The sequence below is a fragment of the Macrosteles quadrilineatus genome, unplaced genomic scaffold, assembly GCF_028750875.1.
Source record: "Macrosteles quadrilineatus isolate MER2022 unplaced genomic scaffold, UCM_ALF_1.0 Scaffold_2__2_contigs__length_208266976, whole genome shotgun sequence".
In the NCBI taxonomy this organism is placed as follows: domain Eukaryota; kingdom Metazoa; phylum Arthropoda; class Insecta; order Hemiptera; family Cicadellidae; genus Macrosteles; species Macrosteles quadrilineatus.
The window spans coordinates 138,062,847-138,078,899 of record NW_026542595.1 but is presented as its reverse complement, the minus strand read 5'-3'; the positions used below and the strand labels follow the sequence as shown (position 1 = coordinate 138,078,899).

At 30.2% G+C, this 16,053-nt stretch overlaps 1 protein-coding gene across 1 annotated transcript; it reads right to left on the bottom strand.

Moving 5' to 3' along the window:
• Positions 1-13,206: 13,206 nt before the first annotated feature.
• On the bottom strand, positions 13,207-15,712 carry LOC128984950 (peptidoglycan recognition protein 1-like). Its single transcript, XM_054404319.1, has 4 exons — positions 15,664-15,712; positions 14,720-14,927; positions 13,961-14,067; positions 13,207-13,416 (listed from the first exon to the last, which is right to left on the bottom strand). Exons 1-4 carry the CDS (start codon positions 15,710-15,712, stop codon positions 13,235-13,237), a joined length of 546 nt encoding a protein of 181 aa, XP_054260294.1. The 3' UTR covers positions 13,207-13,234.
• Positions 15,713-16,053: the final 341 nt, after the last annotated feature.

Genomic DNA, 16,053 nt, shown 5'->3' with positions numbered 1-16,053 from the left:
CATCAAACAATGAGCAATTCCAGTATCAAATACATTAGATTATCTATGACTTTTCCAATACAGAACACCTTAACCATGCTTATGGGGCTATCGGTTCTGTTGGACTAAATGATTGATACTACAGCTTACGGTGGATTCCGAACCACTGGGCCCTGGTCACAGTGTTTGATATTTCATTTTGTACCGTACTAGTCATACCCAACCCTTAATAATTAAATCTAACAACTCTTGCAAAATATTTAATATTTATACATATTATAAAATGACTTAGGATAATAATACTTGTAATTTTTTTATTTTTACTTTGCTCTAGTTTAGGACTGTTAACACATTATTTCATGCTAGGCTTAGTGGTTCCGGCATTAACTCTAAGATGAAACATGTTGGTGATTAGCAGGGTTTGATCGCAGGGCCTAGGAAACTGAAGTCTCCACTTATAACTCTACTCTAGCTCTCTCTTAGTGTTCAACCAACTGGAAAAAGTAATACAATGCAAAAACACAAACTTAAAGATAAATTGCATGACCGATGCTCCAGTCACTTCCGCGAAATGTTTAGTCTTCAATTAAACTTTCCTCAACTTTTAATTGATGTAAAGTTTGGAAAGTAAACCATCCCTCAGAGGTACGTCTTCTAGGGAAGTTTCAGCATTAAAACTCTTTAAATATCAATTACCTAAGATATGCTGCCACCTTATTGGAGACACTTAACATTTTTCACTAAATATCAACAATGAAAAAAAAAATTATTATTTTTTTCATATTTGTATTAAATAATATTGGTGTTTTTATTCACCCTTAGAGGCCTTATTATTTAAAAATGTTATACCTTCACATCCTGCATGTATAACATTCCTTCTGAAGCACTAAAATGTGTTGTATCCTTCAATATCAATTACCCGAAAGAATTTCAGTTTGTAGAACGGCTATTAATCTCGTACAAAGCAATATGTTGGGACTTTGCCACTAACTAGAAATGAAAATGCCTTTATTTAAGTTGATGCATTACTTAAAAATACCGTTTCCTGATTACAGTTTTTTTTTGTATTTTTTACTGATAGGGTTGAAATTATTTTAGGAAAACATAGTTATCATATTTACCTGAATAAAGATTCAATTTATCTTTGGGATGTAACAGCAGCCACAGGGATATATTGTGTCACATGTTCGCATTCGGTCACTCACGACGACGCGCAGAAGGTTTTCTTCCACTCCGCGATGAAAGCCTCAGCCTGAAGGCTCGACCAGGTAAGGTAGGACTGTTGACGGTGGACCCAGTTATCCTAATGATGACGTAGTCATATTTTATCCAGGATATTCCCTTTGCTAAGAAGCTTGTTCTTGACCGAGATGTTGTCTCGGTCATAAAAAAAAACTGATTGCTGAAAACAGAGCCTTGAGGCCTTGAGTCGCATGTTGGTCTGACTCATGTGACAAGCCCAATTTCGTTCCACAGAGTAGTAATAAACCCCACTGGGTTTATTAGCGAGTATCCTGGCTTATTCAGGAAACCCACACTACAGACTAGGAATTTATTTATTTAAGTGCTGCTGCTTAAGTGTTTAAAAACTGCTTTATTCTTTTCTGCCTCGTGTCTACGTCCGTGGCATTTCTATAAGTTGGAGTTTGTTTTAACGCTTTTAATTGAAAGCGTTCCAAACATATAACGGTTTTGTGGACATGCCAGGAATTGAACCTTCCCTCCCACACCAAAGCCCGATAAACAAACATAAATTTTTATTTAAGAATAATTAATTTTTATTCTGTAACAAAACCCTTTATTCAAAAGTTTAAACTTTTAAAAGCTATTTCATTGTAGGCCTACGTATTCTTAGTTGTATTCCAACTAAAACTGTTTAGTTGCAAAAGAGGAGCTCACTGAAATATCACAATGATATATCCGTCTGTACAAAATCGCTTATGGACACAAAATGGTCTCAAAGAAACGACACTGTTATATTCACAATATTCGTCACCTACTCAATTTAAAAAGCCGAGTTCCTACGATACTCATGTAATGGTTGTTCAATCTGCTAATGTGAGGATAAACAAAAGGTAATGTGTAGTTTTCGTTAAAGAATATTTGAACTTTAAGTTCTAAATAAGGTGGTACAATACTATTGACCAATAATACAAATTACAAGAAGTTCATTTGTTATTCATTTCAGCCAACGTGATTTAAACTGGTATCAAACATTTTTTCCAAAACCTTTACCAGTCACGTAATTTACATTAAACTAGAAAAAACCCTTAACTCCTTGTATACAAACAGTTTCAGAATGAAGGTAGTGGGTTCGGCCGTGTGGTTGTAAACAAAGGACTAAATAAGCATTTAATAACAATGTTAGTTAATGCCTTCAGTAGTGGTTAGGTGAGAGTGTTAGCGGGTAACCACATTCCGTGAAAGGTGTGGTTACGACAATGGTAGGCTACCTGGTGTTTTGAGTTTAGTCTTGTTTATTTTAAATGTGGTTTTATGTGTATCAAAACCCAACCCGATGTCAAAAGATATTAAAATGCACTATCGAAAATAGCCATATTAAATTTATCAATTTAGTTTACTGTAACTAATTATATTACCACCAAATCTTTTACTGAATATTTTATAAGTAATTTATACGTAAAATGTAAGTTGGAAAATAGTTTTACAAAAAATATTTTGTATCGAAAACATATTTGCCTGTCTCTCTAATCAATCACCTGTACAAGCTTCGGTACTAAAGATGTAGTAAATGTGTTTCTTGGATTATTTGCTAAAGATTTGTAGCAGCCAGGTTTATTTATACGAGGGGTTAAAATGGACCAGGAACTACCGCTGATGAATTGTAAAAATGAGGATTTACAACCGAAACTGCAGGCAATAAATAATAAATATAATATTTGGTAGAGAGCTACCTGGCGTACACTATACCGGTTCCCTGTAACTGTGCAAATACTATAATAACTAACACATATAAACTTCTTTCGTTAAAGGGACAATAAATGGAGTGTTCAAGTAGGTAAGCAGTGGAACGACACAAAAGCTGGCTAAACTAGATATCAATTCACAATGAACTTTTACCCAAAGAAAGAACAAAATAAAGATTTTGATTATCATGAATATAAATATATCTATTATTCGATATTTCAAAATCCAATTTCACGCAACAGCACTGTGTTTTAGTGATAACAAGGAATTGGAGAAATTGAAATTGCTTTCAAGACGCAGCAATTTGTTTACGCGATTGATCGTCATTTATATTCAACAAGCCGTTGTTTAAACTATTTACGTCCTTTGCTTTATTGGTTTCAGAATTGTTTTGCACAAGTAAAATGTAAATCCAAACAATAAAAAAGTACATGACATTGTTTAGTAGACAAATTAAAAATATTAAAGGGCTACGAGGTGTTGATTAGGAAAAACTTATTTTCTTTAATAGTTCAAGAAAAACCCACAAATCAATCATCTTTTAAATCACATCCAATAAAAATGTAGATTAAGATATTTAAAAAATATTAAAATATTTCTAGATTAAAATCAGTCGACACATAATATTTATCGTTACGTTGGATGTATACGAAAATAAAAATACAGCACCAATAAAAACCCATAACAGTAAATCCAAACTGAATAAACATCGTTTAGGGAGAAAGAACGGCCTTAAAGGATCCGTGCTGGTATATATTTACAATATTGACCCCCCATGAGATAGAAATGTGACAGCCTCTTTTTATGCAACACTACGCTCTTATTCCTCTACAATATTAAACATTTTCTACTTCTAAACCATATTTTAAGTAACAATTGCCCTACTCTGTTTCTCAAAATACATAAAATGTTATCATATTACCTATTATCATATTAACTCTAAATTACTAAAAATGTTCAAGCTTATAACAAATTTATTTGAGTTGTAATAGTAAGGCTCTTGTGAATAGACAAAGTTAGGCGATGATCAAATGGATGCTGGAAATCCTTTAGAATACTCATGGATTGAACCCGAGAACGTTTATAAAAATATTACTGTATTTACATTAGAGTAGTGTTCGCAAATAAAGTTATACAAGTTGTTGTACAAAAAACAACCGAACTTATTGAAAATATGAGACCCATCTAATTTACCCCAATTCTATCCGGTTTGTACCCATATGTGACAATTTCTCGAAAGGGTTACTCAAAATGATGTTTACACAAAGTATACTATTCCACCAAATTTAGTTTAAGTTTTGAAATTTTAGTTTAGAGGAAAATTGCTTTCCTTAGCCACTTAATGAAATTAGTTAAGAAAGGACTTAAAACTTCCCGAAAGGCCTCACCCTTTGCACATTAAAGTTTGCTGCGAGTATGAGTTAGTTTCTCTCGAGAATGTAGATAGAACTTACGAATAATTTATTTTGTATCAGCGTTTGTAACATAAGTTGTTTTTGGTTGACTTTTGTAGTATTTAATCCACCCCCAATCAGTTTGACAACATTTCGTTCATTGAAAACGTGATTTTCATGATCATCCGTAGATTTAGTGACTGATATAAGGCTAAGTATATATTAAGGCTAATATTATCATGTGGTTAATTTATTATGAATAATAAAACATGGTTTTAACTCCCAATAATTATGAAAAACAATAGGGAGTAAAAGGCCTACTTTAAATTAAAATGTACGTTTACTCCTTTTCTTAAGTGAAATAAGAATAACTTATTTTTAATTTGATTATAAACAACAACAAAAAAATAAAAAAATAAAATGTGTTTATATCTATTTTAAATGAAACTACTACCAAATAAGTAGTTGGTTGACTATTGATTTGAAAAAGCAAATAGCTTGTAAACATCTCTGACTTTTCTATAATCCAATCCTCAATGTATGGCCCATGATGTAGATCGACTCAATAAAGATTTCCTTGGAGGGAAATCAGGTCTCAAAGGAATACAAACACATTTCATGGGCTTATTTTGTCGCCGTCTAGGTGCAAAACGAGTCCATACTTTGTGTTTCTTCACTTGAAAATTGTGCTTACCTTGTTATTAAACTTTTTTAAATTCCTTTTAAAATATTTTTGGAAATACACGAAACAATGTAATGCCTATATTGACTTTGAATAGTTTGATTATGTTTTTTGTTATTGTGTGTCTTATCTATTTTTTTATATGTTGTTTTATTTACATCTTTTATGTCTCTGAACTATGTAGGTATTTTTAAAAGTGTTTAAATAATGATTTATCACGCTTTAATTGTTTCTATAACTTTACCCCGTTAATAATGGTAAAAGCTCACGTGATAAAGTATGAAAATTAATGGATTTATTTTCCATACACACTTCGGAATGGAGAAAGTGAGCTCTAGCAATCTTTGGATAAAATACGTGACTATTCCAGAAATGTAGATTTTGTTCCAGACAATAGGATTTGTTTACAGGATGGATTGCCTTGACATTCAGTAGCTTGCCCTTTTGAAATCTTTGGATTCCTCTATGCTATTGGCCAGAAGCATGAAAATCAATTAAATTTTTCTTATTTTTTAAAATTATAACTTTTTGATTAGCATTGTACGTGTTGTTAAATTTATAGAAAATAAATCAAAGATCCATCTAATAAAACGTAAAACATATATTTACGCTTACACTGTTAACCCACTAGACTGTAAATAGACATACATGTTGGTAAGGTATGTGGGTAATCAATAATCAGTGTAATAAAAAACACTCTGACAAATGTAAGAAGGAACACCCTAAAGTAGTAAAGTATATCTTACAAGTGAAAATTGAATTGGAGGAAAGAAGTCTCAAAGGGGATGACACGTTTATATTCACAATATTGTCACCCACTCAATATAAACTGCAGCTTCCTCAATTTATCAGACATTTCCACCGTTGTTTTTGGAATGAAAAAACTTTATATGTTGACATTCTAGTTTGTCAAACAAATATGGTTGAGTATATCCTCATGTTAAAATAGTTAGAACCATTATTTGAAAACTTTCCAACATTCTTATTGCAGAGAATAAGAAAATATGTTAACCTTCTAGGTAGTTTAGGGAAATAAAAAATTGTGTTTTCTATTGCATTTCACCTTTTTATTCGTGTAATTTTATTTTATTGCAATTCATAATTTACAAGCCATTTATTTAAGCTATGAGGACTTAAAAAAAGAGAATACAAGGACCTAAATGTGGTTAAAAACAAACGACTAAATAACCTTTGGATAATGTTGTAAGTTGTTGCTTACAGTAGTGGTTACGGCAAGTGGTCAGCCACAGCCCGTGGGTAAGTGCGATGGTGGATAAAAGAAGGGGGGGAAATACTTAATAGAGAAGAGGTTAAAAGATTGCTTGGGGTGTAATAAACTGAAATTATACAGTTTCTCTGCGTAAAAAAATAAACTATATGCAAACTGGTAACAAAACATGTTTATGATTCATACAAAAATACAAATATTAAGTTTTGGGTTTTGGGTTTTTAACGTTAAGTTTATATTCATGCATGCTGAACATGATCAAAATACGATATTGAAATAATTAATTTAACTAGCGTTCTAACCAATACTTTTATTTGTGTGATCATTTATAATTTAAAAAATTCGGTAAAACCGAAGTTGACATGTTTATTTGACAACATGTGACCTACAATGTAGCATATAGATTACTAGAATACAGAATGTGATTATATTTTTACTAGGTTGTAGCAGATGGTTTTTGACGCCATTCTGCATTTATATTTGTAAAATGTAAGTCTTGAATAAAGTGTTTCTGAATCTGAATCTGAATCTGAATGGCGTAAGTTTAAAAGTATTTACAATAGTTTATATGGCGTGTACCTATATTTGAGTCTGTCATATTATTATATTCATTTATCAGATAAAGGCGAAATCAACATATGGCGTTATTTTAAATTAGAACTAGGTCTTTATAATTTTTTTTTTTTATTAGGAGGCTTAACTTAAGAATTTAAACCTAGAAAACCATAATACCTCACAATACACACTCTACCAAGTAATTTTCTTGGATTATAAAAAATCCAAAAAAATACTATTAAAAATATTCTATATAATTGTTTTGTCCCGAAAATTTTATATTTGGTCCCTTATAGTCATTCCAATAGACCCAAAATTAGGTTATTTAAGCAACATAAAAATAAATCGTACAACATATCCACTCTTCTTGTTTTCATATAAAGGCAGCTATCCCCCTAAAATAAGTAATTTTTGTGACAAAGACTCAATAAATAGTAATTTAGTCATTGGATTAAAAAATAAAATATCCTTAAAATAACAACACTTAATTAATGCTCAGACTTATCAAATATCTTGTTTATTAAAGAATTCGATTAAACATAGAAGCTCGAACCTCCAACAAGAATAAGTACTTGGGAGAAATTTGAATTGCCTTCAAGACGAGGCAGTTTGTTTACACAATTGATTGTCATTTATATTCAACGCCCCGTTATTTAAACGAATTGGATCCTTAAATATATTAGCTTCAACAAAACTGGTACTTGATGCTGTAATACAGAAGTTTTGAACTTTGAATGGTCTTAAATGATAATTTAAGACATGTTATATTGGTGGTGATTAATTGGGGTAATTGGAGTTATTTACATGCATAAGATTGATTTATGTAACATATGTAAATGTGACCAGTTTGGTGTGAACTTTTCTATAGAAAAGTTGATTAAATGGTACTTAGTAAGGACGTTTAATGAAATATAAAACTAACCTGTGAAATATAAAAACTATCCATAGCAGACGCCCATTTAAGATTAAGAACAATATCAAGTCAAATTCTTTATTTATAGTATGTAACAATTTTAAATTAAAACAAAACTCACAATTACAATGATTTCTCAGACCAGTACAGTAGTTTTAAACGCTATAAACATCCATCATGGGAAATAACGGGTGTAAAGCGTTGATGGCAATGTTATATTTAAAATTTGTTTAAACAGTGAGAAAATAAAACTACATTTTGTGCAACACAGTATAGTATTCCATTCTTCTCAGCATAAGTCTTAGACGGAATAAAAAAAAAATACAAAACTAAAATGTCTTGGTTTACTTTATATTTTTAGTCACTAATATTAAATTATTATAATCTAGAGTTTCATTAGTGGAAAGCAAATGTTTTCGATTGCTTTGAAATGCATTACATTTAACTGGTTTAGGAAAAATAGTTTAACTTGTAATAAAATATTTCGTACTTAGGGCCAAAAATGAGGTTTTGCAGGCTCAATATCATTTTATAAGTTACAGACGAAGTTCAGAAGTTTCCAGAAAACGACCGAGAGCTGCAAAATCCTTTTGGTCCATGGTACGAACGCTATTTTTCATTACACCACACAAAATAAAATATATATAAAGGTTTTTTTGTACTTAGAAAAAAAGTAATGAAACAATAATTTTGTAAAGTTTGTTTGCAATTTTCTTGAGTTTTTTGGTTCAGCCGAGGATTTTTGGAAACTTGTCAAGAATATGCATGCAATATCTTGAAAATATATATATATGAATTTGAACATGGATACTGATTGTGTATTTAATTTACATTAATGTTTTAGTAAATAAGTGAACATCTGATTTTTGGCCCTAGGGATGTAAAAACCTGCTTCGTCTCAAAAAGATGATGAAAGCTGGCATGTACAGCAATACGTAGCTTTCAGCCTCCAATTAACGTTTGTAAAAAGACTAAAAACATTATAGTGGTTAAACATTATTTATTGTAAAATATAGAAGTTGAAATAAATTTGCTTTCCACATAGATTCAGAAACGTGTAAGTCATTTTTTTTATATTATATGATGAATAAAATAGTATTTATATTTTCATTTATAGTCACTCATCAACGTTTTATATCGTTACGAACTGTTAATATTATAATATTATAATATTATACACCAAGTATTAATACATTAGTTTCTTTAGTTTAATCGTAATTTGACATTCTTTACGATATAAGGTAGAAAAGTAAGTATGGTTTTTTTATGAACGTATTAATTATGTTTAACAATAAAGCATGCTAAAAGGAATTTGGCGAAAGGGATGGCAGTTAATATTTTTTAAGCAAATATCAAGTAAAAAAAAGATAAAATAAAGTTATATACATTCTTTACTTTAAAATGAATATTTTGTAGCATATGGTTCAACTTATTCAAATAAATATTCCTCCGGAAGGAAATTCACCCACAAAGGAATACCCAAACATTTCTCTAGCTCTATTTTGTCACCACCTGGCTGCAAAACGACCCTTTTTTCCGAATTTGTGTACAAAACAATCTGTTAGTATTGTGTTTCTTTACGCGTAAACATGTATTTAACACGTTAACATGTTGAATAAATGTGCATGTTAAAATGGGTCAAGAAAACGGAATTAAAGGGATTTTAGCAGTACAAATCTCAATTTAAAACAATTTATTAGAAATAAATCAACTTTATTTATGTATAGTATGGCAAAAAATCAAATTCTCTTTTCCAGAAAAACGTGACTATTCCAGAAATGTAGATTGTGTTCCAGACGGGATTTGTTTACAGGATGGATTGTCGTTGGCATTCAACAGTTTGCCCTTTTAAACGCTTTGGATTCCTCTTTGTTATTGGTCCGAATCACGATGGGAATCTTTACTCACCGTTCTCTTAGTGTTTTTATCTTTTAGAATGTTTGTGGCTTGCTAACTACAAACCCTATCCTATTTCTGAAAGACATAGGTGGGGTTTATAATACTGTATTGATCAGCTTGTGGGCTTCACTCACCTTAATTTGTTAATCCAGGACTCGTCAATGTAACACAACGAAGACACACAACACACACATACACGCACATAAAAATCGTCCTTGGATTTACTCCAACGTTTCGCGGGACCAAAGATAACGTCCTGCTTCCTCAGGGAATTAAAACTTTATTTTTCTCGCGTACACGAGCTGAACACCTAACCACGACTCAACGAAACGTGAAACGTCGGAGTAAATCCAAGGACGATTTTTTTTATGTGCGTGTATGTGTGTGTTGTATGTCTTCGTTGTGTTACATTGACTAGTCCTGGATTAACAAATTAAGGTGAGTGAAGCCCACAAACTGATCAATACAGTACAAACCCTATGTAAAATCAGCTTGGTTTAGGTCATGAAATGATGACGGTTGTAACTTTATATTTATTGGTCGTGTATTTTACAGTGTTTCCTAGTTTATATTTACTTTGAATTTTACCTTACTGTAATTAAAGTTTGTGTTGTTTTTTTTTATTGTAATAGTAAAAAAAAAATGTCTTATAGCTAAAAAAAGAATATTTAAAATGTATTTGCTTAAAATAGTATATAATAATAGTATGTAAAAAGAATTATTAATAGGAACTAAGTATTGTATCATTGAGATATAGGCCAAAATGCAAACTCTGTCTGCAAATTATGACCAATTAAAGATATCTTATTAAAAAGGTTTCGGTAACCTTAATGCAATACATATATGATTAGTTATGTTATGTATAATCTGTACTTTTATTTGTTGGTTGACTTTCTTTTGTAAATATTGAATCTGCTGAAAAAATCAACTTTGCTCGTATAGTTTATGGAGGTACTCTGCAAGAAGAAGAATGAAAATTATTTATATATGCTGTAATATATTTTTAAACATAATTATTCTGTAATTAATTACTTAACGTGAAAAGTAAAGTGCAATCTATAGCAACAAACTACAGTGTCAAAAAGAGATGAATCCAAATATTCTTTTATGAAAGTGCATCTATAAAAATATTGATTTATGTGTGTACTAAATAAAGTGTATTAAAAAATATATAACAACCCTGTTGAATGTATTTTATTCTGGGACAGTTATTACAACGTTAAAACAAAATATTTCCGTATCCTTATCTGCCTTTTTAAGAAGGCAATAACAGAAAGAACGTGGGCCCAATGTCGTGTTGTAAATCCTTTAGTGGCGATACTTTACCAAACACAACCATGGGAAAAGAATATTGGATGCGTGTTTTATCCTTCGCTGAATCCAGAAATTTGAATGATGCTAAACTGTTTATAATTTAATTGAAATATTGAAATTACATTATATGTTTAAGTTACACAATTAGTTTCGGATTGTAATTTGTCTATGCATTGAAAACAACGAAATGTAGGAAATAATTTAAGCATCTTCAGGAAATTCACATTAGATTGAAAAACTTACGAAAACATGAGGTTTTTTTTTAATTCTGAAAGGTTTTATCAAACCATTTGCATGTTAAAAATTATATTTACAGTTTGAGAATATTTTCACCTAACTGAACAAAGGACAGTACTTACAGTGCTTTAAACGTAAACTCAATACTTACAATGTGAGTCGAGTCAAATAAATGTGAAATCCTTTATCTTTATCTTAGGATATATTTATTCCTTAGGTTGGAAAAAGGGATTTAAGAATAATTTTATAACTGTTTATAAAAATCTGTAAAAACAACTATTTTCTTTGCTACTGTTGCAATTAAATAGAAACCACAATTAAATCAAAGGATTACGATTTTACTATACATCTGAATATTGTTCTCGTAGTTTTCTCTTGAACATATACTAAGCAAACAGGTAAATGTTTAATCATCACAATTTATAACAACAATAAAGACCAACCTCACCTGAGTTTTCATTTACTAAACGAAGCCTATTAAAAAAACAAAGGATAAAACATTAACAATGAAGTCTAACAAAATAAAGACTAACACTTGACTATCTTAATCACCATTTTGGACAGGTTTAGATGAAGGAGGTAAATTACTTCATAGATTAGGTTCAACTAGCGAGGTAGTTGAAACGCAACCAAACTGTTTACAGGTTCCCTAATTAAGTCAGACCTCATTTACGGGTGCTTTGGCTTTACGTTACTTCGCCAACGTAAACACACCTTGTAAAAGGAAGTATTCTTATTCTTGTAGTTAATGCCTTTTAATCACAACTCCAGAAGGAAATTTATGTGAATTAAAAGCGTTTAAACGATACAGATAATGCACACTTACACTGAATGTGTATAATTAATAATTTTAATACTTTTATCTGAAATGTTAACCAAACGAATATTTAACAGGGTATTTTTAATGTAGATGAGTAACACCATCTTGTTACTTCTCCATCTTGTTGCTTCGCCATATTGTAGTCTTGTTACTGACTAAGACCGACATGATCCTTAGACAGGACCGTTAATTGATAGCCCATACAGCCAATGACAACTATGGGACCTGCAGTTTATAGTGGAATCCGAACCACATTTTGCCTTTCATTTACGAATTAGTATAATTATCAGGATGGTACTGCGGATAGTCGTAGTACTCACTATTGCAGACACAACACAAGGGAGTTTCGCATACACAAACTAATAATATCCACAATTCGTGACCCCCAAGTAGCTGGATTACAGGAGGACGCCACCATCCCAGTTTTATAAGTTAAGTTTAAATCCTTAAATAAATCAAAGTAACAAGTTAAAAATTCTATGTTGGTATGATTATATGACATTAAGCATGTGATAAAAAGTTATCTGTATTGTAAAATATAAACAAAACAAAATCTGCACTCCTATATTATCTGCAAATGTATTAATCATCATATATTTATTTAGGGGTACCGGTACCTATCAAAAGATTTTACGTTTTCAGTAAATACTAATAGATTTCGTTTTATATAATTTTAACCATAAATACAATTATTTTTAAAAGGTTTCAAGTTGAAACAATAATTCTATATCACTAGTGTATTTTATGTCACTTTTTTACACTTATACAAATTATAATTGTAATTTGTGTACAGGTATAATATGAAAAACCAGAACAGGTGGTTTATGATTCAAAGGGGGCTTTAAAATATATTTTGTTTTGATTTAAATAACCACAAATATATCTAAAATTATCAAGTAAGAGAACAACGTTGGTTGACTAAACTTATTGAACACGGCCATGTGTCACAATATAACACGGTCCCATGCAAATGAAGGGAACCAGGTTGAATAATTACATACAGATAAGCTTTTAGTCTTGTTTAGAACCTAATTTGAGTTTGAAACTACCATTAAAAGTTTATATAAATTGCTTACGTCATGAAAGCTGTTAGTTAACATTGTGTAACATTACAAAAGATACACACTTTGCCTTTCCGTATAAACTACCTTAAAGTTCCTGTTAGTCTAAACGGATTCAAAAATCTGTTTCAGCCATTAAAACATATTTTAAAGATTTTTGATAAACAACATTTTTTATTTGCTGAAATAATTTGTTCACTTGACTAAAACCCTGTAATAATGGGTTAAAATTCATCTTCAGCTTGAAACATGTATTTATCCCACATTTCTGGCTCTGGTAACCCACTTTTCATTGTTTTAATTCCTTTCTTAAAAGGGCTTTTTATGAATCCTTTTTGAATTCCACAGAGTACTAGTCTAAATGCAGCTCTTTTCATGGCCTTCGTAGGCTGTTTGTCAGCATCCCCTAGAAATAAAACAAAACAGTTTCATAAAAGTAGTAGTCAATTTGTGTTAGTTACTTTTTAATAATATTTGGCATACAGTAATTTACCTGTTAAACCCTGTGTTAAGATCTACATATGCCTTTGTTTAAGATTTAGTAGATGCTAGGTAAAATATCTTTCTGACAATTGTTGACATAAACTTGGAAAATCTGTAGATTTTCATAGAATTAAGCAACTAAGTAAACCACAATCTAAACAAAAATATAGAAAACCTTTTTAATTCATAATAAGAATTACGAAATATTCTTTTAATAACACACATCTACATTTTGATTTTAATTATTTAAGTTATTTAGGGTTAACTAAATATTTTTTTAATATGTTTCTAAATATATATTAAAAAAGTAACGAACACTAAATGTTTTGTACATTCCGAACAGATGTTTTGTACATTGTAATTGCAGTGAATAAATCTCAAATACTGATAGTAATAATGTGTATTATAGGACTATGCGCTTTTAATCATAATATCAAAATATAATAACACACATTCCATGTACTCACAGCAGTAGTAGCCTATGTAAGCTATTCCCACGTATCCTCCCATTCTATGATTTTCTACCCCCCAACCTCTGCCTTCATATACGTTCCCATCTTCTCCAATAAGAAAACTAAACATATACAAATAGATTCACCCAGATGCCATGCATTTTGAAAAGGATGTTTAGCACAATTAGTTTTTTTAACTAACATATAACAGTTAACTTCAGTGCCTTTAATAACCAACAGATGAGTAAGAATAGAAGGAAGTCATGTTTTTAAGGTGGAATAACTTTTTAAAACTCAATTTGGAGATTGGATTTCATGAATTCTTAATAATACATAAACTATTTGCTGTAGCACTAAAAATGTTTAGTATACTATCATTTTAATTAGATCACTAATTACATATTTCGTGAATTTTGTATGAATGTTTTGCGTACATAAAAAAAAATATATATATTATAAAAAAATTTTAAAATTTTAAAACTATTTTACAATAATTGTATAAAAGCTTATTGACAGTATTCCTTATTCATATTATTCATATATATATTTTATTACAATACATTCAACCTATTTTAAATTACAATTAAATAACTACTTAACTCAAATAATATACTTAAATTACACAAGAATATAGATAGAAAAAACACAGAATGTTATAATATCAAAGACTACGCTATTTTCTACGGTCTAAAACATGGTATTCTTCTAAGCTACTTTATATACTTTAATTTTGTCTACGACTTGTACGTTGTATTGAAAACAAACATGAATTACCTGAAACCAATATCATCAAGCTTATGAATCTCCATATGATAGGTTTGCATCCATTTTACGTTCTTGAGACATTCATCTTTAGTCTTACACTCATATGAGTTACTACTTCTGAACAAAACAGGATACCAAGCTCTGTCTTGCTGTGTGTGGGCTTTCTTTGGCTTTCTCGGCCTCCACTCTCTTCTTGGAATTATTTCCGGACATATTTCTTAAAAAATACAAATCAATTAAGCCTACCTATTAAAAACCAATACGATAAAATAATAAAAAAATAAGAGTGATTCAGATAAAAGAAAAATAATAATACCACCAACAAATAGACGTAATAGATACCGTTTTACTTATTATCTACGAACGTTGTCAACAAAACTCACTGGAAGGGCGATAACAAGAAAATTAAACAACACAAATTTGATAAAGAAACATTCTTAAACTTAAAACTTCAACCGATCCATGTAGATAGAATGTATAATTCAGATTACAAAGTGAATGCTATGGCCTAAGCAGTTTTTAAAGAACAAATTTAAACTATCTGATAAAACTACGTGAAATTATTTGCTCGTCATTCCGTAGCTTAATGGGTATTTTTTACTTTCATGACACTAAAAGTATCTTATAAAATTACTGTAAATTCAATTGCATATTATACTGTACCCAAGTGTGTATATTTTACCAGGTATCTGATAACGAAATCCATTACAAAGAAATCCTTAGAGAAATTTTTTACGTGAAAGGTAGGTTACAGGTAGTAAAAAAAGTAAGTAACGTAGTATGAAAGTAGTAGTTAAAAGTAGTATGAACAAGCAGTAACGTTTTCATTTTATTTTTATAATTAATTTAACAAATAACGGGCTGTGATAAAATAATGTAAAGCTAGTCTCTAAATAATGTACCTAAATAGTTTGTGTAATATTTTGTTTTTTATTTGTACTGTACTTACTTACTCAGGCATTCTGGCTCCTCTTGTAAAGGTTTGTCTTGAGTGGTTGACATTGTCAAATAGTTATACCTCAAAACTAGGTATAATAATACTCTATAAATACGTTTTGGTTTTGTAGATCATTTTTATGAAACATGACCTAACATGTCGCGGTAAATAACACGTTTGATAACACACTGCAGGGATTTCTTTGACCATTATAAACAGGAATACTTCAGAAGATTCTTGTCAGTTTTTTTTTCATTTCTACGTTGGTAAATCAACTAAGAGTTGTATGATGTTATTGAGAGATAACCTATGGCATTGTACTTAATCTTATAAACACAGATTACAAAATATTAGGCTATTTTATATTAATTTAAATTTTTATTCAAACTTCTTATCATAAAAACAA